Source organism: Typha angustifolia, chromosome 13 (assembly GCF_048772165.1).
Source record: "Typha angustifolia cultivar Huaian chromosome 13, ASM4877216v1, whole genome shotgun sequence".
Taxonomy (NCBI): domain Eukaryota; kingdom Viridiplantae; phylum Streptophyta; class Magnoliopsida; order Poales; family Typhaceae; genus Typha; species Typha angustifolia.
In genome coordinates this window covers 13,562,275-13,584,476 of record NC_133251.1, presented here as the reverse complement: position 1 = coordinate 13,584,476, position 22,202 = coordinate 13,562,275, and the positions used below count along the sequence as shown (strand labels likewise).

The window sequence follows — 22,202 nt, the reverse complement described above, 5'->3', positions numbered from 1 at the left end:
AAAACAGAAAAAAAATATTTACCCCAAATTTTATATGCTGAATAAAAAATATTAAAAACGTAATTAATTATAAAAGCCCCCCCCTTTTTTTTTAAATCCAATTGGCTTTTTTTTTTTTTTTTTTCCCTTTTCTCTTTTCAGTTTCCACTAGTTTCGCCTTTCGGCAAAGCGGCCGAGCCAACCGCCCGGACCAGCTCATTGTCGCATCAGAAGAAAGCTACCCAAACTCTGCCATATAAAAAAAAGAACAGCAGAGGAAGCTAGCGGGATCCCGCTCTTCGTCCTGTTGCTTTGATTGGTAGTCTTGAGATGGAGAAATCGCTGGTGGAGCGGCTCGAAGCGGCAGTGGCGCGCTTGGAGGCGGTGGCGCTCGGCGCCCCCGGATCTGCCTCCTCCCGCGACCTCTGTGGCGAATCGCCGGCCGTAGATCCGGCGATCGCGGCATTCGACGAGCTGGTCGTGGGATCCCTCGGACGGCTTCTCGCAGCCGCGGGAAAGATCGGAGGGAAGGTGCTTGAGGTGACCAAGATTCTCGAGGAAGCTTTCACCGTAGAGAAGGAGCTCCTTATCAAGGCGAAGAAGTCGCAGGTAGTTGACCTCTTTCTCCCAGTTATAGAGTTAATGTTCTTTATTTGGTCTTTTTCTTTTTTGCGTATTCGAACCATGTGACAATTTCTCCATGTGCTTAGTCAGCTCTAGCTCTAATTTTTATTGTTCAAGAGAGGGTGTATTTCTCGATAAAATTTGGGTTTAGAAATCTGATCCCATTGTTAAATGCACTCGAGTTTATTGTCAATGAAATGTAAACAGAAAAGTGATTGCGCTGCTTTCTTTTTCCTTCCAGCTGGAAAAAGCATCGATCTGCATATGTTACTATGTGTTTTAATGCAAATCTACCAATCTGAATCTGGATTCCTCATTGTTAGCATGATTGAAGATTCCTCAGAAACCAAGACATTTCACCTTTTGGTTCAACTAAAACAGCGGTAATAACAAATTTTAAAGTATGTTTTAGATTCTGAGCTGAATTTGACTTAGAATCCAACTGATACCTAACCCAATATCTCGTGTAATGGATTAATATATAAGATAAAAAGACTATTTTATCAAAATAAATTTGAAACCGAGAGAACAAAACTAAAACTAAAACCAGCTGAAACTGACTGAAATATTTTATATTTTTTCACATTGGAGCTGATAACCAAAACTGAGGCTTCGAACCATGATTGTTAGTGTCGATTTAATTTATGAATTGTGGAGATGTGCTTGTATAAATATTCAAGCCCATTCATATGGTTGCATATGAAACTGAACCATGCCTTTAATTAATGCCGCAGAAACCTGACCTTCCTGGCTTATCAGAGTTTCTGAAGCCACTGAGTGATGTGATTATCAAAGCAAATGCATTGACAGAAGGAAGGAGGCCTGATTATTTCAATCATCTGAAGACAGCTGCTGATAGTCTCTCAGCTTTGGGTTGGATCGCTTACCTAGGAAAAGATTGTGGTTTGTGAATTCTGGAATTTCTTTACTTTTACTGACTTTAAAAATATAATTATGTCTTATTCAACATAAAGATTGTTCCTTTATATTTCCCCCCTCAAGGTATGAGTCTTCCAACTGCACATGTGGAAGAAAGTTGGCAGATGGCTGAATTCTACAACAACAAGGTAAATACTCCATTATGTGTACAGTTAATGTGATTTAACATTTTAAAGGAGGGCGAAGCCACTTAATCCATGGTGACTTTTATTGCCAACTCTTCAGGTTTTTATTAACCATTCATATCTCCTTTAGCAGTTGGGTTGGTTCAGGTCAACTTGTAAAGTGGTTGTGTAAACAAATCCATCATGAAATGTGGTAAAAGATAATCTCACGGTGCAAATTGTTGGAAGCAACCAGAAGTTCTATTGCATAACTATTTGCTTAACCCAATTTGTTTTACTTCTTGTCAGCTGCCTCACTTTTTAAATTATAAGAGGTTCATTATTTTTCTTAAAAATGAATATATTTTGTTCCATAAGTACCTGATTTTTTTGTGATTTTCCTTGTCCATGGAAAATCCTCAAATTTTGTCTCTTGAAAGTGATTGTACTAACTTTAGTAAGACATGTTTTACCAATTTTGTGTTGGAAAGCTGTATTGTTTCCTTGGTTTCATTCTTTCACTAATTGAGGCAGTTGTGCTGTGACAATTTCTTACTCTTCGTTGCATTTTCGATCTTAGAATAACTCAGCATTAACTCTTTTATTATGTCCATATTTAACTGGATCTCCACAATTGATTAAACTATAATACAATATATTTAATTTGACCAGTGCTTTCTGTTCATAAGTTGAATAACTTCCACCTCTCTATTCAGATTCTTGTGGAGTACAGAAATAAAGATCCTGACCATGTAGAGTGGGCTAAAGCTTTGAAGGAGCTCTATCTGCCTGGTTTGAGGGATTATGTCAAAGGTTTTTATCCTCTGGGCCCTGTTTGGGGTCCTGCTGGAGGTACAGATGTTTCTGTATCATCTGCTTCCTCCACATCTAAAGCAACAGTGAAGTCCCCTGCTCCACCATCACCTCCCTCAACTTCCGCTTTTAGCTCCGAGATACCATCTTCACGACCTAAAGAAGGAATATCTGCTATCTTTCAAGAGATCAGCTCGGGCAAGGCTGTTACTGCAGGTACAAGCATATGTTCCCTTAAAAATGGAGGATAGTTTTCATATTGGAATAGTCGATTTCAACGTCCTGATTCACAGGTTTGAGGAAAGTATCTGATGACATGAAGACCAAGAATCGTACTGATAGAACAGGTATTGTTGGTGGAACTGAAAAGGCTTCTCGTACTGCAGCTTCTCGTACCACTTCCTTTTCTAAAGATGGACCGCCAAAATTGGAGCTTCAAATGGGCCGCAAGTGAGCATATTTTAGGTTTTGTTAGGAAGTAGGCTCTGCCTGTCTTTCTTCTTCATTTATACTTCCTCTCTTTTCTTTTTCCCTAATTAGAGCTTCCGATAGTTTCATGTTGTCAAATTCTTACATTTGCAATACATCTTTTGGCAGGTGGGCTGTTGAAAATCAAATTGGTAAGAAAAGCCTGGTCATTGATGACTGTAACTCTAAGCAATCCGTGTATGTATATGGGTGCAAGGATTCTGTTTTGCAAGTAAAAGGTAGTGCATAATCTGTTTGGGTTAATAATAACTCTATTTTTTTCAGGTTATCTTGTATGTTTGAAGAATTTTAACATCTGATTTGCTGCCCCCTAAATATTGTGTATATATCTTGATCCATAACTCATTTTGTGCAGGGAAAGTTAACAACATAACTGTTGACAAATGCATTAAAACGGGAATTGTATTTACGGTCAGTATGAAAATTTGGATATCACTAACAGCAGTTGCAAGGATTCTTGTATTAATGTTTATGGGGTGCAGATGCACCATAATGATGACTCCATTTTATTATTATGGCTCAGGATGTCGTGGCAGCTTGTGAGATTGTGAACTGCAAAGGTGTTGAGGTTCAATGCCAGGTACTCAATTTTTCTACTAGATCAAATTGTAATACTAAAAAAGGAGCTATCAGTTTGGAGCCAAGCATGATAGTTGTTTTAAAAACAAAATGAAAAGGTTAAATTAGGAAGGAGTTCCGTTAATCTCTTCTGCTGAAAAGCTTGTTAATTCAAAGATCTGATTTTGGAAATGATTATTTGTCTCCGATGAAAAAGACAGTTTCAGTCTCAACAGTCCATATTACTCAAAGTTGTGCTGATTCTTTTCTCAATAATTCTTGCTATTAGTGTCAAAAGAGAGGCTTGTATCAAGGCGTTGATAGAATTAAGATGACATATTGATTAGAGTTTTTGAGTTGTAAATACTGTGACTTATCTGAGAGGTGTAAATGAATTTTGTTATTGTAGATTTTTGAATAGATATACATCATGCACAAACTGGGGCTTTGAACTTCATGCATTATGTTGCAGATATTGATGACTATATTTAGAATTATTACCATGTACTTTCAGGGTTCGGCACCAACAATGTCAATAGACAATACATCAGGATGCCAATTGTACCTAAGCAAAGATTCATTGCGAGCTTCTATTGCCACTGCTAAATCTAGTGAAATTAATGTACTGGTTCCTAGTAGTGGCTCGGATGGAGACTGGGTAAGGCCCTCTCCCAATCGTTCATCCGTTTTTCCATATTTCATCATGTATTTGTAAATGTTGGATATCCATTATGAAATTTCATGTGTCCAATAATTCACATGTTAATCCTAATAATAACTACTTTTGAAGCTTCTTTAATACCTTACATAAAACTCAGATCAAACTATATTATTTCTTCCCACAAATTGTGGCCTGTGACTAGTAGATAGAATTGGACTTGTCCAAAAGTTTCCTCTCAAATGTTGCAGGTGGAACATGCACTCCCACAACAATTTGTCCACACTTTCAAGGATGGGCAGTTCACAACCATTCCAGTTTCTCACTCTGGTGGATAACTCTTATTACCAACTTTTCCCTGTAAGTGTCTTCTTATAGTCTATCTTTGTGGTGGAGAGAGAACAGAAATTGGTGTGAGATTGTGGTATCTATTCGTTTTGGTTTCCTTTGCTGCTAAACTTTTTCCGCCTATGTTTGTAATCTCTTGATTGCTTTATTCTTGTCGGGTGTTTTAAACTTTTTCTTCCCCCCTTCATATTTCTGACGTAGCTCAGATACATTGTGTACATCAAAACGCACTCATCTTGGGCAAGTCGTCTTTGTAATTAAAGTTTATCAAGAAATAATGTTTGCGTTGATATTTGTTACTACTTAATATACGGAATGCTGCTTGGCCGTACGCATACAAATCATTGCTCTATCATCGGTACCATACCGTGCTCTTAATTGCTTTTGTTATATAAGGCTCTGAAAGTGTATGGCACTGAGTAGCCCTTTTTTCTGGGCATGATTCATGATCTTACGTAAAAAGCTTTCATTACCATGTCTTTAGCTTGGGGTCATTTCCCTTTTCCTTTTACCACAAGGGAGCTTTCATCACAGGGCCAACGTTAGCCAATCCTCTGGTCACTTTACCATAATTCCTTAATCCGGACGTTTCATCTTTACCCATTCATAACCGGAAATCCAAACATTGAGCATTATTTTCTGCAGAAATCGAAATAGAATTCTCCCACTGGATAACCAGTCGCAGGATCTATAAACAGCAGCATCTACCACTGGATAACCCAACAGCATCTTTAACGAGGCTTATAGTTCTTTTTTCCTTTCAAGAGAGACCAGGGATATTATAGTAGTTTTAAAGTGTGTACACGGGCGTCACACACGACGTGCTGCATAAATGCTTTCTCAAAATTGCAACAGCTCTATGGTAATGACTCATCCTAAGATAATAATGGCTCATCATGGCATGTGATGCCTACTATACACATCTTTTACAAAAATTCCACAGCAAAAACCATCAACTGTGAAGAGAAGCAACTTCATGGATCAGATTTTGGAGATCAGCTGCTCAGTGAGGAGAGCACACCACCACCACTTTTAGTTGGTACCACCACCTCCCAGCCAGGTCCCTTTAGAGGAAGAGTTCTAACTGCCGGTGCATCACCAGAAGCTGGTGAGACAAGGTCACTGCGATTCATGACTCTCAGAAGATCTTCATCACTGATGTCAGTCTGAATCAACTTATCCTCCTCATCATTTTCATCTCGAAGGAGCGCCAGTAATTCCCATTCCTAAAAAATATCAATTAGAAGTGCATTAAACTAGGGTGGTCCAGTAGAAGACATTTACATGGAAAACAGGCAAATTCTCCTCATACAACTGACATTAAGAACAATAAGAGGTCCTCATTCCACATAACCTCCTTTTCTTTTTTGCTGTCCACATAATGGCACACCGGACCACCAACATAAAAACAATGAGAGGTCTTCCTAGTTGATTATTGAAGGATGTATGTTAAATGTACCCTCCGATCTCATGTGTTACTAAGGACTGCACAGTGGTCCTTTCCCCAACATTATGATATAAAAGGCCATCACTCAATTGATTACCATTTTAGAAACGTGCCATCTCTTGTTGACAGTGACAACCTGAATGAACTCTCAGGAGTGCATTCAACAAATGATTTGCACTCCAAAACAGAAATTATTTTCAGATAGGAAAAGGGAGACACAAACTATGAGTCCCCCACTAAGTAGCACAATCATGAAAGAAGAAAATAAAGTTACCTCTAATGTGTTGGATTTCACTCTATCTTGCTGGAACTGCCCTTTGGCAATAACTACATGCTCTAACTTCAGCTTCCCAAAAGCTTTCTTTATCATCCGACCCTACAAAGATGAAAATTTAAGCTTTCCACCAAAGAAGCAGAAAGATCTGAAGAACACATATTAAATCTACCAATCCTACCTCTACAGAATTTGCTGTTGCCAGCCTATATACATGTACAGGCCGGGTCTGCCCAATCCTGTGACATCTATCCATAGCCTGCAGATCCATTTGAGGATTCTGGATTTCAAGTAAAGTCAGTTGCAACTGTTATTTACCTCACTGCAACCTAATACATGAACTTACAGTAAAGGAAAAGATCACCTACCCAGTCACTATCATATAAAATACAGGTATCAGCAGCAGTAAGATTAATACCCAGCCCACCAGCTCGAGTGCTGAGAATGAAGATATTAACACTACTATTTAGGTCATTAAATGCTTCTATCTGCCATGTACAAGAATGAAGCCCAATTAATTCACATAATGAATATTTAACTGATCTAAAAAAACACATTTACAATACAAATGAAAAACAATTGAATAAAATGTAGACTGTAAGTAGTATCTCAATAGGGTTATCTCAAAGTTGAGTCCTCTATAAATGCGGGAGCCCACATAAATGACAACCAAGTAAATCCTACCAGCAAACATGATTTACCACCTCTTTCTCTTAAAAAACATTTAACTGTTCCAACTTGATGTCAGCCCATCTACATATGAAGTTGCATGCTTATAAATATGTATTCTAATTTTTGACTAGGAAATAGATCATGTAAGAACTAATGCAATGAACGAACGAAACCGCAAGTGAGATAATCCCTGATCACTTATATTATGCTCCCATGATCTGGGGAAAGTTATTTTGGAAAGATCAAGGGCAATTGGGACCCTATAATTGTTTAGAAACTGGGACAGATACAAATCAGTCTCACTGGATTATGGCCATTTTCAGCAGTTCTCTATAACCAACTTTACCAAATTGTGCTCTACAAATGGTAGCGATCTCTTTTGCTTTCATCTCACCATTTATTAAAACCAAACGCAGCGACCATGCTTCCCACAATTGAACTACAAAATGGTGAACAAACACTAAGACCCTCAACATCAAACATAGTTCCAAGTGGCAACTAGTACAAAAGATTGAGATTATGTAGGGACAAAATTGAATATTAAAAAAATTATACGCTGCTTTAAAGGTTGATAAATAATTGTGAGCCATTGGGTTCAAACAGCTTTTATACAGATTATTTCACCAATCGTTGCAAATTCTGGGGTTATTCTTGGCTCTAAATAGAAGTATTAAAAAAATAAATTCATATACTATGCAAATTGAATAGGTGACCACAACCATCCAGGTTTGCAGGATATTTGTGTTAATATCTACATTCCTTGAGAGTGATTACTGTATCAAATCTATTATCAGGGAGAAATATCATGTGAGGTTTGCAGACGTGTCTGCTGCCACCCTAAATTTTAGGCCAAGCTTCAGTTAACACTGTCCCACAGGGTTCAAAAATATGCAAGAAAGCTACCCAGAATACACATAGTGCAATAAATCCATGCAATGAGACAATTATTGGCCAATGGGATAAAAAGTACTAAAAGAGGTGGCTTGCTCAACACCTGTACGGTTAAATCCCTCTTTAGATTCAGTTAATTTGGAACTTCTAGGTAAAAACTTCACACTTAAATATTAAGGTACAATTTATTATTTTCCTTTTACTTTGAGAAAATGTCTACTCAACCACCTAAACTGTCCTAAAGATGTCATCGAATGTTGCCCACACCAGTTCAAAGTGCCATTAAATTAGCCTACTTTGTCCCAGGCTCCAGCAAGAGCACTAGTAGCAAAAAACTTAAGTACCTATCATATTACAAGTAGGATATAGGAACATCACTCCACAAAAGATTTGTGATGGAAATAGCTTTTACCTGCCTCCTCCTTTCATCCAGCTTAACATTACCATCAATCCTGCAAACCTCAAGGCCTTTCTCACTTAAATAATAGTCAAGAATGTCCAAAACTTTAGTCCACTGAGAGAAAATCAGTACCTAGAAAAAAAATTATGTAGTATTTTAGAAAATACAAGTGATCAAACATTCCATAACAAAGAAACAAAGAAAAAAGAAAATGAACAAAGCGAGAGCCTTACTTTGTGCTTTCGAGCGAGAAGCAAGGTCAATAATCTGTCAAGCAACTGTAATTTTCCACACTGTTCAACTAGCTGTTCTATAGGTGGATAAAAGTCTGTAGGGAACTCAAGCAAGAAATGACAATATGAAGAAGTACGCTGATTTGTTTCGGTGAAGTCAAATATTGTTACTCAAAAGAATACATACATGAACCATCAAAAGCAGATTCCAAGAGATCAGGGTGATTGCAATTCTTTCGTAGCTGAATTACTAAATTATTTAGCTTTTGTTTCATGGCAACTTTCCCAGTAACTGAAACATAGTGCAAACATTAGCATAAGCTGTCAGCTTAATCTCATAAAAATTTAAGTAGAATCTGTTCCATATGAAAACTTCTTACAATTTTCAGCCTTCTCTTGTAAATAATTCTCAAGTGTTTTGTTAACTAAGTGATCCTGGAATTGCTTCTGATTGTTGGTCATATTAGCATATAGAATAATCTCTTTCTTTCGTGGAAGCATCTGCTCCACATCCTCCTTCATCCGTCTTAGGAGAAATGGGCGTAATATAGCATGAAGCTTTGATACCACCTAAGGAGAACTAGATCAATTAAAAGAGTTGCAGAACAAAACTATAGTATGTCCAAAGAAAAAAGATTAGAACCTGAACTCTCCTCTTCTCTTCACTCACTTCCTGCTGGTTCTCACATCCCCTACCAGATAGATCAAACCTAAAAAAAGAAAATGTCTATGAAACAACAGACAAACATAAATTGCAATCCAATATGAAACTTACTTTACTAGTAACTACAGTGAGTCTAGTCAAATACTAAACCAAGTAAAGTTGTCACAGCAATTGTTTAAACCAAGTAAAGTAGACTACAAAGAGAAACTGCAACCAATTCTAAAACTCTAAACGTAGACTCTACTCCTCTCAAAAGCTCATTCATTATTGAACACTCATCCACTATAACCATATTAAAAGTGTTGCATCTACCTTGGTCCCCAATTTCCCGTGGAGAGATAGATCAAGCAAAGAAAGCAACCATCAACAAAATATTACACCATTAATAAGCTAACAAAAGAGAAAGTAAATAGACAATACGGAATGCATTGCATTAACTTTATTCATTAAACTCAAAGTTTCTACAATCTTTATTATTGGAATCCCTGAGCAGCATATCATGAGTTCCAGAAACAAATATGCTAATATGGGAACTCAACACCTTTTATACTCTAGCAAAAGATATTGTTTTCCTTTATAGTAATGAAATGACTAGTGAATGAATTGTCACGAAGGAAACCAAAAAATGCCCAGCATTGTAAGCAAATGATATAATGACAATATAGAGAACCATCACAGCATCCTTACCAGGACTCAAATTCCTGATGAGATGAGAAAATATCAGGAAGGATAAAGTTCAATAATGACCACAATTCAGCCAAATTATTCTGCAAAGGCGTCCCAGTCAAAAGAAGTTTATTTTCAATTGGCAAGCGTCTCAATTCCCTCAACAGTAAACATTTTGAGTTTTTCAGTCGATGGCCCTACACCCAAGAGGACATGGAGTAAAATACATTGTACAAAAAACACTATAGCATATCAAGATGTTAACCATAATAATCAGCCACATTTAATGTTACCTCATCTACAACTACATATTTCCACTTATGATGAGCTAGAAATTTTGCATCACTAAGTACAATCTCGTACGAAGTGACTATTAGAGGAAATTTAGGACCAATCTCTTTAGGCATAAATTTTCTTCTAATCTCCATCCTTTCTTTCTTCGTTCCATGATAAATAACAGCTTTCATAGAAGGAACAAATCTGAAATTTGAGTTCCTCATATTAGAGCAATGATATTTAAATGGTTCAAGAATGTAAAAAGGGATAACAATTTTTACCTTGATACTTCATTCACCCAATTTGAGAGAGTGGAAAGAGGAGCTATAACCATGTAAGGCCCATCCAAACCCTTCCCTTTAAGATGGGCAAGAAATCCAATTGTCTGAATTGTTTTGCCAAGACCCATTTGATCTGCTAGTATTCCATTGAGTCCATTTTGCCACAATGATATTAGCCACTTCACACCTTTAATTTGATAAGACTTCAATTTCCCACCAGTCATTAATGGAACAAGTTCGGCCTGCTCTTTCTCAGCTCTCTCCTCTTCGGTGAGGTTGGCATCCTCAGGTGTAACAGCCTCCCGAGACCTCGTAAGCATGGCTGCCACGGCAGTCTTTGCTCTTTTCTGAAGAACAACAGACATCAGGTGAATTCCCTTCACGTTCCAGTGAGATAATACACTCACACACACACACACACACACACACACACACACACACATATATATATATATAAACAAATTGTGGTCACACATACACACACACACATACATATATATATAAACATATCATGGTCTGAAGTTTCACCCAAGACTGAACAGTAAAGACCGAAACTTAATGAATACTAAAACCAAAATTCTTTGGTTAAGGCTGAAACTATCAAGATTTTTATTTTGACATTTATTTTGGACAACAATAGATTAAAACTATTCTATGCCACTCTAAAATATTCAGTTTTTTCTTTCTAGAGGTCAAACCGAAACCAATTGAAACGGAAACTTTGAATGATATATCTAATGATGACAGTATGGATAGAAATTACATTTCACATGATTTCACAGAATAGTTGATTTTTCCTTATTTTACAACAAACGATATTGTAAGCTAATATCAGCAGATTGTAAATAACTAAACCAAAAACTCACATTGTCATATTGCGCAGTAGTGGACTTCCTCTTCCGGCTCCGACCTTTCTTCTTTTCCTTTGTCTCGTCCTCCTCTGCAACTTGGTTCTCTACAGCATTCTGTTTACAAAATAACACAGATCAAGCTGCATCAACCCAAACAGGACATATGGCAGACAGAATGTATACAACAAGATCACTCACAAATGTGATGTCATCCATCTTCTCAAGGAGGAACTCCGAGTAAAGCTGCGTTTGAGTCAGCAGCTCATCCAACTTGCTGAACCGAGCCTCAGGATAATAAGCATCTCTCATCATCGCCTCCTTCGCCTCCTTCTCCCTTACCCGCGCCTCCAGCAACTTCTCCTCCTCTTTTGTCATCGTCTCCGTGATGAGCGCCGTGTCTCCATTCTTCGCCTCCAGCTCAAGGGGCAGAGAAGGAATTTCCTCACCAGTAGTTTCGCTTTTCACGTCACCGTTCAATCGAGAACTCTCTTCGTCCTCGGATCCACCTGCAACTTTGGCATCGGATATTTCCTGGTTTTATCCAAAGGAAAAAAAAACGAAATATAAAAAAATGAAATTAAATAGCCGAAGAGGACCGAAAAGGTACACAAACGATCAATTTAGATTGCCGGAAAATTCTTGGAAAAATGGGAACCCTAACCCTAAACCCTAAACCCCAAAAGAAAAAATTTGTTTCAAAGCGCGAATAGACTAAAACAAAGTTAGAACTCCACGAACTAAGAAATCGAAAGAACAACCTCTTCTTCTAACACGGACGTGGGAGAATCCGCAGCACCATCGCTCTTCGCTCCATTTGCCACCGCCGCCTCCATTTCTTCCTCAAAAAACGAGGCAATAATCAAGCTTGCCAATGGGACCAAAAACTACGCAAAATAACAGCGAAATTAGATGACACCAATGAAATCAAACGCTCAAAAGCAACTTCCCTTTTCTTCTCTGCCGAAATTAATCATGCATTTAAATCCAAACAAAAATAAATAAAAATTGAATCCCTTTACAAATATTTCTTCCCATAAAGAAGAAGAGCACGGGGAAAGGAAATCTTTTGCCCCATACCTAAATCTAAAAGGTAGAGAGACACAGAGAGGAAACGCCGCCCGGTGGTTTCCTTTAGTAATAGGACGAGGCCAAGGGTTTGGGCGGGAAAATAGTAGAGGAGAGAGAAACTTAACAGGCTAGAGTTGGAGTTTATTTACGGAATAACCTAAGGGGGGGGGTGCTGTACTCGTGAGGGATAGCGTGGTAAAAGGGACCCATGGCATTCAAATGCGCTTGCTTTGTTACTATAATGGGAAGAGGGGAGTGCCCCGGACTTGGCGTGTCTAGTACGGCACGATCACAGGCTTTGCTTTTGATTGCTTGAGGTTTTTTTGACTGCGATCTGCACGGCTTGTGTAAAGGTCTGAGCGTTGTTCCTAGAGAAGGAAGGCTCTTTGGGTTCAAATTTTAGACCGTTAGGCGTGACTTAAAATTGTTCTCTTTTCTAACCAGGGTTAAATTGGATGATGAAGAGAACCGAACAGAGACAAAGGATATTGATAGTAAGTTGGGTTTTATCAACCCGTACCCGTAACGAGGACTGACGTATTTGTTCAACTGCAACAACTGCGGGTCGGTTCAAAGAAGGTGGAGGCAGCTTTAATGGCTATATCACCTCATATATTTGTTGTTCATAGTTGTCCGCCATGCCGCCGTCCTCCTTCGTTATTGTCTACACCTCAGTCGTGCCTTTCTGGTTTATTTTTTTTTAGTTTTCCTTAATGTTTTCTGTAGAGGCAGTAGATCACCTCAAAATTCACGAGGCTCATGATGAAGTTCCATTAGCTAAGCCTTTGCGTATAGTTTCACTTAGATATTATACACCCTACCCTTTTGAGCTTGATGCTTATTTTTATTTGTCGTATACTTCAAAGTATCTTTCAATTTCTGAGTGTATCAAGCTCGTGCATGTGACTGAGACTAATGAAATTATTAGCCTTTTCATAAAAAGCATTATTTGTCCGGTTTATATATTAAAAAGGATTAGTTCATTTAACATATTAATTTAATTTATAGATAGATTAATTAAGGACTAACTCTTTTATCTAATTTGTATCCTCCAGGACCAAAAGAAAAATTGTGGAAAAAGCTTAATTATAGATATCTTTTACTTTTCATAATTAAAAGTATATATTTTGCCCATCAAACTATCTAAGACTAAGGATTGTTAGTTTTCTTAGAGCAGATTTTGTAAAAAGAAATATCTCATGTCTCGAATTGTACTTTCTTTAGTAAATGGGCCGATCTTATTGGATCCGACTTGACTTTAACCCGACCCGTAATCCCTATCAACCTTGAAATATAGCCTCTAATGAAAAGAAAAGAATCCCAAGAAGAGAAGATAAAAAGATGCTCCTCGTCCATTCCCTCCATTATCCACTCTGCTCCACCCGAAGAACCCCCAAAAACCCCAGATTTCAACCTCTGCCTTCCTCCTCGCATCCACCCTACCTGCTCCAATTCCGACGCTCTCATCGGCAAAACATCAAACATCTCAAGTCTCTCGGCATCGCCCCTCCTTCCTCTCCCGAATCCCTTGATTGGGTACTCTCCATTGTCGCCTACCTCAAATCCAAGGGCTTCTCCGAGTGCCACTTCCCCAGGCTCTCCTTCCTCTGCCCCACCCTCTTCTCCTCCTCCATCGATCCCCACCTCACCCTCTCCCCCGTTTTTTCCTTCCTCGCCTCCGACCTCTCCTTCTCCCCAACCCAATCCCGCGATCTCATCCTTTGGTGCCCCAAACTCCTCGTCTCCAACGTCGAGCACCGGCTAAGGCCGACCCTCCTCTTCTTACGCGACCTTGGTCTCAAGAATCTCGATATCCCGACCAACCAAAACGCACATCTCCTTAGTACCCCAGTGGAGGAGCTGGTGTCCAAGGTAAGATCTTTAGAGGAGTTGGGTTTCTCGTACGAGGAAGCGGGTGAGATCTGCGCGCGTTGTCCTGCGGTCTTTGGGTATAGCATGGAGAACAATTTGAGGCCGAAGGTGGATTACTTGGTGTATGCGATGCGGAGGTCGGCGGAGGAGGTGAAAAAATTCCCGCAGTTCTTCGGGTTTAGCTTGGAGAAGAGGATTGCACCGAGGCATCTGTGGCTCAAGGAAAGGGGTGTAAATATTTCTTTGAGGAGGATGCTGTTATGGAGTGATGAGAAGTTTTATGCGAAGTGGAAGTGAAGTGGGATCTTGTGAGGGGTATGATCGATACTCTCCTCCTTTGATTCTGTGCCTATTTGCTTATTATAGTTTACAACTTCTACATTCGAGTTTTTGATCCAAAACATGAAATACTATTGGATAAGTATGAGAAAAAAAAAATCTATACAAGAGAAAACGTATGCATCTCACTTGATAATTGTTTGAATTGCAAATTGCCATCAAGAAAGCTCGAAGTCAGCCACAAGCTCTATATTTCAACCTTCTCAAGTTTGACCCCAAGCTCAGAGACTTCCCTTATATACCATAAACATAGTTGTTCAAATCCTCGAAGATTACATGGCGCCGTGTTTCTCCGCGACTTCATCAGATTAAAGCCTCTTATTCGCAATCACAATTTGATTTCACGACGTAGGCGCCCAAATCTGTCCTGCAATCTCAAGAGCTCCCTAGCAAATTCCTGGTTCCCTGTGAGCAACAAACCGTTGAGGACACGATTGAAGACAAATCTTCTCGGTAAATATCCCCTCTCCACCATCTCCATCACCATCTTTCCGGCCACCACCATGTCCTCCGGCCTCTTCCTTACAAACATCGCGCTAATGATCACATTATACGTGTCTAAATTCGGCAAACAGTCCCCTCTCTCGCCCATTCTCGCAAACATCTCTAGTCCAGTCTCAATCTCCCCTTCCTCGCACCAATACCTTATGACAACATTGTATGTCTGCACGCTCGGCTCGCACCCTTCGTGCGTCATCGTGTCGAACAGCTCCATCGCCCGGGCCATCTTCCCGGCATGGCATAGCCCTCGAATCAGGACGGTGTAAGTGACGACATTGGGAGTATATCCCTTTCCCACCATTTCCTCAAACATTAACACGGCGTCTTGAACCTTACCCTTCTTGCATATCACCTGTATCAGCGCATTGTAAGTGGCCACCGACGGCAAACATCCTTGGCCAACCATTTCATCGAACACCTTCCTTGCCTTATCTAACTGCCCGTCCAAGCCCAATCCGTGAACCACCGTAGTGTAAGAGACCACATCCGGGCGGCAAATACCCTCCTTCTTCCCCCTCTTCTTCATCTCGGTAAAGAACTCCCACGCTTGCTTCACCTGCCCGGCTCGGAAGAACCCTTTCAGAATTATGTTGTACGTGTTCATGGTCGGCTCGATTCCGGACTCGACCATCTCCTTGAACACCTCCAAGGCTTTCGATGTCTTCTTCAGCCTGCACCACCCGTCGGCGATGACGTTATAGGTGACGGCATCGGGCGGTAAGCGGCTTCTGAGGGCTTTAAAGATGGATGTGGCCTTCTCGACGCGGCGGGACTTGCAGAGGACGTCGAGGAGGGTGTTGAAGGCGGAGAGGTCTTGGTCGGGACCCATGGAGAGGAAGACGCGGACGGCGCGGTCGGGCTTGCCGGAGTTGGCGTAGCGCTCCATGAGGATGGCGGAGGTGCGGGGGGAGGAGGGGACGGCCAGCCGGCGGCGGAGGGAGAGTAGGCTGAGGAGGGCGGGGCGATCGCGGAGGCGGGCGGCGACGTCAATGGCGAGGTCGAAGGTGGAGGGAGGAGGAGGCGGGTTCGGGTGTGGAAGGTGGAGGAGGGAATGGAAGAAGAGGAGGGCGAGGGGGCCGTGGTTCCAGAGGCGCTTGAAGACGGAGGAGAGGATGGAGGGCGGCCATGGGGGAGGAGGGGAGAGGTGGGAGAGAGCGAGGGCGAGGGATTGGGGCTTGGTGGTGGTTGGGGAGTGGCGGAGGACGAGAGATGTGATGAGGGACGAGAGAGAGGAGGAAGCGGAATCAGATGGAGACATGGGAGGTGATTACAGAGGCATCCAGAGGAGGACGGTTTCTCCTAAGTATAGTTATAACCTGCCACGTGGGACCTCCTACCTAGTCAACTATTTCATCATTTCTTGAACAACCAAGATATATATACAAATATATATATATATATATATATATATATAGAGAGAGAGAGAGAGAGAGAGAGAGAGAGAGAGAGAGAGAGAGAGTGAGAGTGCCCAGACATCTGCTGGTAGACATTATGTCTTCATAGTTAAGCAGTTATTAGTAGTAAGACACACTCAGAGTCATTAACATGATCAATTGCTGTGTAAAGCATTCAGCACAAGAAAACTCTTTTAATCTCCACAAATGAGTGTATCCTATTTAGCGTAGTCATTTAGAGTGGTGGACGAGCTTTGTTTCTGTGATTTCCTGCAGTGCTCTCCCCTGACGTGCTGGACTCCGAGGGGTTAAGGCCGTACTCGCTGGTTGCGCCACTGTACTCGTTGCTGTAGTCGTTGCTCCCAAGTGCGACACGTCTGAACTTCCTCATGTTTGAACTGTATGAGCCGGACTCGTGGTCGGAGCTCGAGCTGAAGAACATGCTCTGCCCGGGCTTCACCCCTTCGTTCAAGTCCTCCAGTGAGACATCACCCTCTAACGCACGCACAATCTGTTTATAGGAAAGGCATTTGTCAAGATACGTATACAAGTATATATAATTGCATCTCAAGCTTATCTTAGTATAGTCCTCTAAGGAACACATTAAAGCATACTCCCTTATCTCTCTACACCTATACTTGTGTTTTCGGTATATAAATAAATTACAGTAGTAGTTTGCCAGATGAATATTAAATATCGAAAAATTAGTGACTAGGGAATGATGCAGATTACAACAGGTATTAGATAACGATTCCATACTTGGCTCATCTTGGGACGCCTCTTAGCAGAATGGCGAACACAAGCAGCAGCACTTGCAACCATGCGTTGCATCTCCATAACGTTGTAGTTGTTCTCCAAGTGCGGATCCACCAGGTCGTCGTAGTTCTCGTCGACCAATGCACGGGTGAGAAGGGGCCTTGCCTGCAGATGCAGTCAATTAAGCAAGTCAAATTAACGCATGGATTGAAAGCATGAAGAGGAACACACATATTGGTTTTTCAAATAGGAAGCACACTGACCCACTCGACCAAGCTATCTTCCATGACAGACATGTCGACAGGCTTGCGTCCGGTGACCAGCTCGAGGAGCATCACGCCAAATGAGAAGACGTCAGATTTCTCGGTGAGCTTGCCGCTTGATGCATATTCAGGAGCCAGATAGCTGCATTCAGTAAAGAATACTGAATCAGCAAGAATTGCTCAGTGGGGCTACCACTCCTTGACAGAAAATGGAAACTTATAGCATCCCAGCTAAACCAGAAATCTAGGTAGTGTACTCAGAACTACATGTTGGCTGCCTAATCATACATAGTTATGAACCATAATTACTTACCCAAAAGTTCCCATGACGCGTGTCGAAACATGTGTATTAGTGTCAGAAGACAACTTGGCCAATCCAAAGTCAGCAACCTAGGTCAGTGATAGAAGTACTTAACTAACTTTACTATGAAGAGTGAAGTAATGAAATAGCAACATCCACATAGGTAATATCTATTTGCAATACACGTCAATAAGTTGTCTTACCATAGCCTCAAATTTGTGATCAAGGAGAATGTTAGCAGCTTTGATGTCGCGATGAATGATGCGAGGGTGACCTTCACAAAGATTGCATGCAGATAATAGATATTTGGGTAAACAAACCCAGATTGAGTATATGCAAAAAACAGAGCAAAAGAAATAAGTATATGGAGCTCACAGTCTTCATGCAAATAAGCAAGGCCTCTCGCGGACCCTAAAGCAATCCTCATTCTTGTTTGCCAGTCCATCACTGGGAGACCCTTCCCTAAGAATGATGAATACAAACTATTAGTAAGTGTTTGATGCCAGAGACGTAGCCCTTAAGAAAGGAAGAGGTTGATGTGATCAATTATAGGTTTATGACGACTATAACAATGATCAAATGAGAGAGAGAGAGAGAGAGAGAGAGAGGCCAACCATGGAGGTGATACTCTAAGGTCTTGTTAGGAACAAACTCATAGACAAGCATCCTTTGTGGCCCAGCGATACAATATCCAACAAGAGACACAAGGTGGCGATGGTGGACTCTGCTAATGATATCAACCTCAGCTTGGAACTCTTTCTCCCCTTGCCCACTTCCAGACTTGAGCTGCTTCACTGCAACCTCCTTCCCATTAGGAAGCACACCTTTGTGCACGTACCCAAATCCACCTTGACCCAAAAGATTGGCTTGGGAGAAACCACTGGTGGCCGCAGAGAGCTCATCATAGGAGAAAGTGCTCTTGTTGAATCCCAAGGCTACGCTGGGCGAAGGCGGTGGCAGTGGCGGGCCGTGAGGGCCGGAGTACGCTGAGCTCATGTCGCTGCTGTGCATGGCTGCCGGAGGCGGCTGCGGCTGCATGTGCCAGTTGGATACCGGTAGGACAGCACCTGGCGGCGGAGGGATTTTTCCGATGTAGTCTGTGCTTTGAGCTCCATTTTGCCACTTTGGGAGTGCGCTATTGTTGTAGTAGCCATTGCCTACAAAAGTATAAATTCCATTCAAGATGAAGAAGATGATCGATGTAAAAAATAAAAAGTTCTAAAATTCAGAAGTAAAGAAATATCATCTAAAATGACCTTTGGGTCCTGAATTATCGGAGTAGTAGTGCATGGCGTTGTGGGTCTTCCTCTTCTTCCTAGCGCAGCAAACCAATCCAACAATCATCAAAACGACGACGAATGCCGCGACCCCGGCTGCGATCCCTACTATAAGAGGCAGATTTAAATCAGAGTGATTGCTCTTGCTCGATGATGTCGGCTCATCGTTGCTGCTGGGCGTTGTGCGCGACTTCGAGGTGGCTCTCGGCGGTGGCGGCGTCAATGCAGCGGAAGGAGAACGCGGCGCTGGGGATGCAGATTTAGAAGAAGGCGGGGGCGGTGACTGCCGCCGCGGCGGCGGCGGCGGCGGCGGCGATTTGTTATCCGATTTTGGTGGTGGAGTGGAAGAAGAAGAAGAAGAGTTATCCAGTGGAGGAGGAGGCGGGGAGGGCGGAGTACCGGATTCTTCCGGAGGAGGAGCACTCGGGGTGGTGGTTGGAGGCGTGGATGCCGGCGGTGGGGACGACGGTGGCGGGGACGACGGCGGCGGGGAGGATGGCGACGGCGGCGGCGGTGGCGACGAGTCAGGAAGGGGTGATGGAGGTGGGGTACTCGCCGGGGGAGGTGGGATACTCGCCGGGGGAGGCGAGCCGGGGGCGGGCGGAGTGGAAGAATCAGGCGGCGGAGCAGCAGTAGGGGGCGAAGCCATTTTCTCCGAGGATGGAGAGAACTCCACCCTCGTTTTCAATGCTCTTCTACGCCAACTTCTTGATCACAAGCCCCTGCAAAATTCCCACGCATTGGCTTTAGCATGACATTGGAGCAGAAGAGTCAATCCTAGCATTCTAATCCCATACACTTATCAAGTTCACCGCCTCTCCTATTAAAAATATCTGGAGCTCAGAATTCGAGGTCTTAAAGAAGACGATGAGTTAGAACAAAAAGAAAGAAAAATAAACTCGCGGAGAGACAGAGAGAGAGACAGAGAGAAAGAGACCTTCTTCCTTGGGAAGAAAAAAGGAATACGCAGAGACGGAAGAGGAGAAAGAAGAGATGTGGCGTGGGATTCGTCCAGTTCCCAACCACCAGCCCTCCAATCTCTTGTTGGGGGCTTGATGCGTAGTACGCTATTTTTAGTCGCGTATTAGAATTTTAGACAATTTAGGCCATTGGAGTAGTAGTTTTTTTTTTAATTTTTTGGTGCCATTTTTTTTTAAAATCTTTATTTTTTTGTCGTACGGAACGGAAGGCCGGAGAGGTTGCTATTACCTCCTCTCCTATCCTCTCCGCTACCGAACCGGCCGTTACTGCCTTTCGCGCGCGACCATCCGATACGAAGTGAGGCTGTGACCACCAGTTCCGACTCGCATGGTCATGCGAGTTGCACGTGTGGTAAGGCCTATCAACTGAATCCAGCTTTGCTTGTTTGTTGGCTGAAATAGAAATAGTTAATAGTGCTAACAGAGAGATTATATATATTATATACTTCTCCACCTGCAAGTAAGAAAATTTAGAGGATTATATTATATGCACACAAAACCCTATTCTTTTTAAATCGCTCAACAGTCATGAAGTAGCTAGCCGTACGTACTAAATAAGCTCATACAAAATCAACAGAACTTTGGTCTTGTCCTAAATTTGATGTACAAATTAAAAATTGTCACCCAAGCACTTTTCGAGCTGCTGTTACAGAAAATATCGAGGAATATAAGGAAAACAAACTGGAACAAAATTTCATTTAAAAAGCATGGGAATGCAGTAGAAATTAATGACCTGTCAGCTGCCGCAAATTAAGAAAAGTTTATCCACTCTGGACTCTGGAGAGCTTTTGTCAAGCTAGAAAATCATAATAGATCAGCATGAAATTGTTGATCAATGTTAAGCCTTCAACATGCTGCTGAGGATGCTGTTCTTACATAGTTCTTAAATCTATCTCCAAGCTCAGCTCAGAAAGAAACGTATGACCACATCCTGTGTTGCAAAGGTTACTGTGAAAGGAAAGAAAATAGGAAAAAAGAACATCAGATATTTTGTGACTGGAAATTCATAATCTTGTGCATGCTCTAACCCACTATATCAGGAGCATTTTTCCTTTGTAAGCGGCCATAAAGAGTTCTCCAAGCAACTTCACAAATATACCTTTCTTTAAACCCTCAAACAATGGCATACCAATTCCACTTCTCTCTTGTAGCATCTGAAATGCTAATGCTAGGTATCAAAATGATATCACCCAATATATTAGGAGTCCAAGGCTTCAATCTGGAACTGTCAAATATAATATCACTCTATAATGTCCGCACAAATAAATGGACATTAATGAGCAAAAGAGTTTTCATTTCCGCATCATAGGTTGAAAAATACACTATCAATATTGTTGGGAGGAAAACATAATATATATACTATATAGTAAAAGAAACATATCCTCTTTAACATTTTGGCCACTGGAATCCCAATAAACTGTTGACAAGCAATTACGTGACAAAACTGAACACCTACTAAAACAGAAAAACAAAAAAAAATTAAAAGAAATCAATATTGACACAAGGAATACTTCCACTAACAATATCTGTCATGCTAAAAGATATTCTCAATCACAATTGAGAAATAGTCTTACGATCTCTAACTTTAAGAATACTCTAGTAGAGTAAAAGTGCACTTATTATATTAAGAGTCCAAGATAGAGATAGCAAAAATTGGCAACAACATTACCTGATGAGATATTAATCATGGAAGCACTCCAAATCTGCTACAGCAGTGAAACATTTTCTGTGAAGAAGAAGGAAATTATAAACTGAAACAAAAAAAAAATAGCTGTAACAAGAATACCAGCAGAAGGAATAAGGTAAAGTAATAGTTTCTGTCAGTTAAGGGCATCACTTGGTGACAATAAGGTTTGCCCAAGGGGTAACAGGTTTATGGGTCTGTATATTTCTTCCCTCCTAATATCGGGTGTTGCAGAGACTCCTCCACTGGACGCCCTCACAAGTTCTCTGTCAGTTGCTTCAAAAGATTTCAATATGTTGAAGCTGATATGATATCTTCTGTGACTCGTAGCCAGAGATATCTAAAATTCTAGCGGAAACCTCCATCTGCAAGGTAACTAGCAATTGGAACATCATATAGATAAAAAAGGAAAAGAATGATATCTGGGCCCAGAAATTGACTATAAGTAACTCGCGTCTTCTAAATATACCTGATTTTATGCTCTTCAATCAGTTTCCTTTACGGAAAAGCACACTTAGCGAAAACACTTGTTCGCAGATCAGATCAGGGGCTTCTGACGTGTACTAGGAGCAAGATGACAAGACAATAGACCTTCTCACA

General features: G+C 41.2%; 5 protein-coding genes across 5 annotated transcripts; 2 read left to right on the top strand and 3 right to left on the bottom strand.

Moving 5' to 3' along the window:
• Positions 1-165: 165 nt before the first annotated feature.
• On the top strand, positions 166-4,660 carry LOC140774968 (cyclase-associated protein 1-like). The gene is made up of 10 exons (XM_073118171.1): positions 166-588; positions 1,338-1,506; positions 1,606-1,670; positions 2,363-2,675; positions 2,753-2,909; positions 3,057-3,166; positions 3,304-3,359; positions 3,472-3,528; positions 4,021-4,164; positions 4,416-4,660. Exons 1-10 carry the CDS (start codon positions 310-312, stop codon positions 4,500-4,502), a joined length of 1,437 nt encoding a protein of 478 aa, XP_072974272.1. The 5' UTR covers positions 166-309; the 3' UTR covers positions 4,503-4,660.
• A 577-nt stretch (positions 4,661-5,237) lies between these two features.
• LOC140772960 (ATP-dependent DNA helicase DDM1) lies at positions 5,238-12,156 on the bottom strand. Its single transcript, XM_073115230.1, has 15 exons — positions 11,926-12,156; positions 11,366-11,698; positions 11,183-11,281; positions 10,317-10,663; positions 10,053-10,239; positions 9,781-9,956; positions 9,073-9,139; positions 8,810-8,999; positions 8,617-8,721; positions 8,430-8,524; positions 8,209-8,328; positions 6,602-6,721; positions 6,415-6,513; positions 6,234-6,335; positions 5,238-5,738 (listed from the first exon to the last, which is right to left on the bottom strand). Exons 1-15 carry the CDS (start codon positions 11,998-12,000, stop codon positions 5,508-5,510), a joined length of 2,346 nt encoding a protein of 781 aa, XP_072971331.1. The 5' UTR covers positions 12,001-12,156; the 3' UTR covers positions 5,238-5,507.
• A 1,420-nt stretch (positions 12,157-13,576) lies between these two features.
• LOC140773265 (transcription termination factor MTEF1, chloroplastic) lies at positions 13,577-14,404 on the top strand. Its single transcript, XM_073115743.1, has one exon. It carries the CDS (start codon positions 13,577-13,579, stop codon positions 14,402-14,404), a length of 828 nt encoding a protein of 275 aa, XP_072971844.1.
• Positions 14,400-16,205, bottom strand: LOC140773636 (pentatricopeptide repeat-containing protein At1g74900, mitochondrial). Its single transcript, XM_073116293.1, has one exon. It carries the CDS (start codon positions 16,203-16,205, stop codon positions 14,775-14,777), a length of 1,431 nt encoding a protein of 476 aa, XP_072972394.1. The 3' UTR covers positions 14,400-14,774.
• Positions 16,206-16,571: 366 nt separating this feature from the next.
• Positions 16,572-21,369, bottom strand: LOC140773635 (proline-rich receptor-like protein kinase PERK15). The gene is made up of 10 exons (XM_073116292.1): positions 20,652-21,369; positions 20,148-20,311; positions 18,918-19,660; positions 18,276-18,818; positions 18,037-18,123; positions 17,865-17,935; positions 17,674-17,750; positions 17,361-17,502; positions 17,101-17,262; positions 16,572-16,852 (listed from the first exon to the last, which is right to left on the bottom strand). The coding sequence occupies exons 3-10, from the start codon at positions 19,585-19,587 to the stop codon at positions 16,577-16,579; spliced, it is 2,028 nt and encodes a 675-aa protein (XP_072972393.1). The 5' UTR covers positions 19,588-19,660; positions 20,148-20,311; positions 20,652-21,369; the 3' UTR covers positions 16,572-16,576.
• Between the last annotated feature and the right edge of the window lie 833 nt (positions 21,370-22,202).

Coding starts and splice junctions, on each gene's coding strand:
- LOC140772960 (XM_073115230.1), bottom strand. CDS start 12,000: ATGGAGGCGGCGGTGGCAAATGGAGCGAAGAGCGATGGTGCTGCGGAT. Junction 9,957..10,052: donor AATATGTAGTTGTAGATGAG/GTAACATTAAAT, acceptor TCTTGGGTGTAG/GGCCATCGACTGAAAAACTC. Junction 6,336..6,414: donor CAACAGCAAATTCTGTAGAG/GTAGGATTGGTA, acceptor TCATCTTTGTAG/GGTCGGATGATAAAGAAAGC.
- LOC140773265 (XM_073115743.1), top strand. CDS start 13,577: ATGCTCCTCGTCCATTCCCTCCATTATCCACTCTGCTCCACCCGAAGA.
- LOC140773635 (XM_073116292.1), bottom strand. CDS start 19,587: ATGGCTTCGCCCCCTACTGCTGCTCCGCCGCCTGATTCTTCCACTCCG. Junction 18,124..18,275: donor CTTAGAGTATCACCTCCATG/GTTGGCCTCTCT, acceptor CATCATTCTTAG/GGAAGGGTCTCCCAGTGATG. Junction 17,751..17,864: donor ATCACAAATTTGAGGCTATG/GTAAGACAACTT, acceptor TCACTGACCTAG/GTTGCTGACTTTGGATTGGC.
- LOC140773636 (XM_073116293.1), bottom strand. CDS start 16,205: ATGTCTCCATCTGATTCCGCTTCCTCCTCTCTCTCGTCCCTCATCACA.
- LOC140774968 (XM_073118171.1), top strand. CDS start 310: ATGGAGAAATCGCTGGTGGAGCGGCTCGAAGCGGCAGTGGCGCGCTTG. Junction 1,671..2,362: donor CTGAATTCTACAACAACAAG/GTAAATACTCCA, acceptor CTCTCTATTCAG/ATTCTTGTGGAGTACAGAAA. Junction 3,360..3,471: donor AAACGGGAATTGTATTTACG/GTCAGTATGAAA, acceptor ATTATGGCTCAG/GATGTCGTGGCAGCTTGTGA.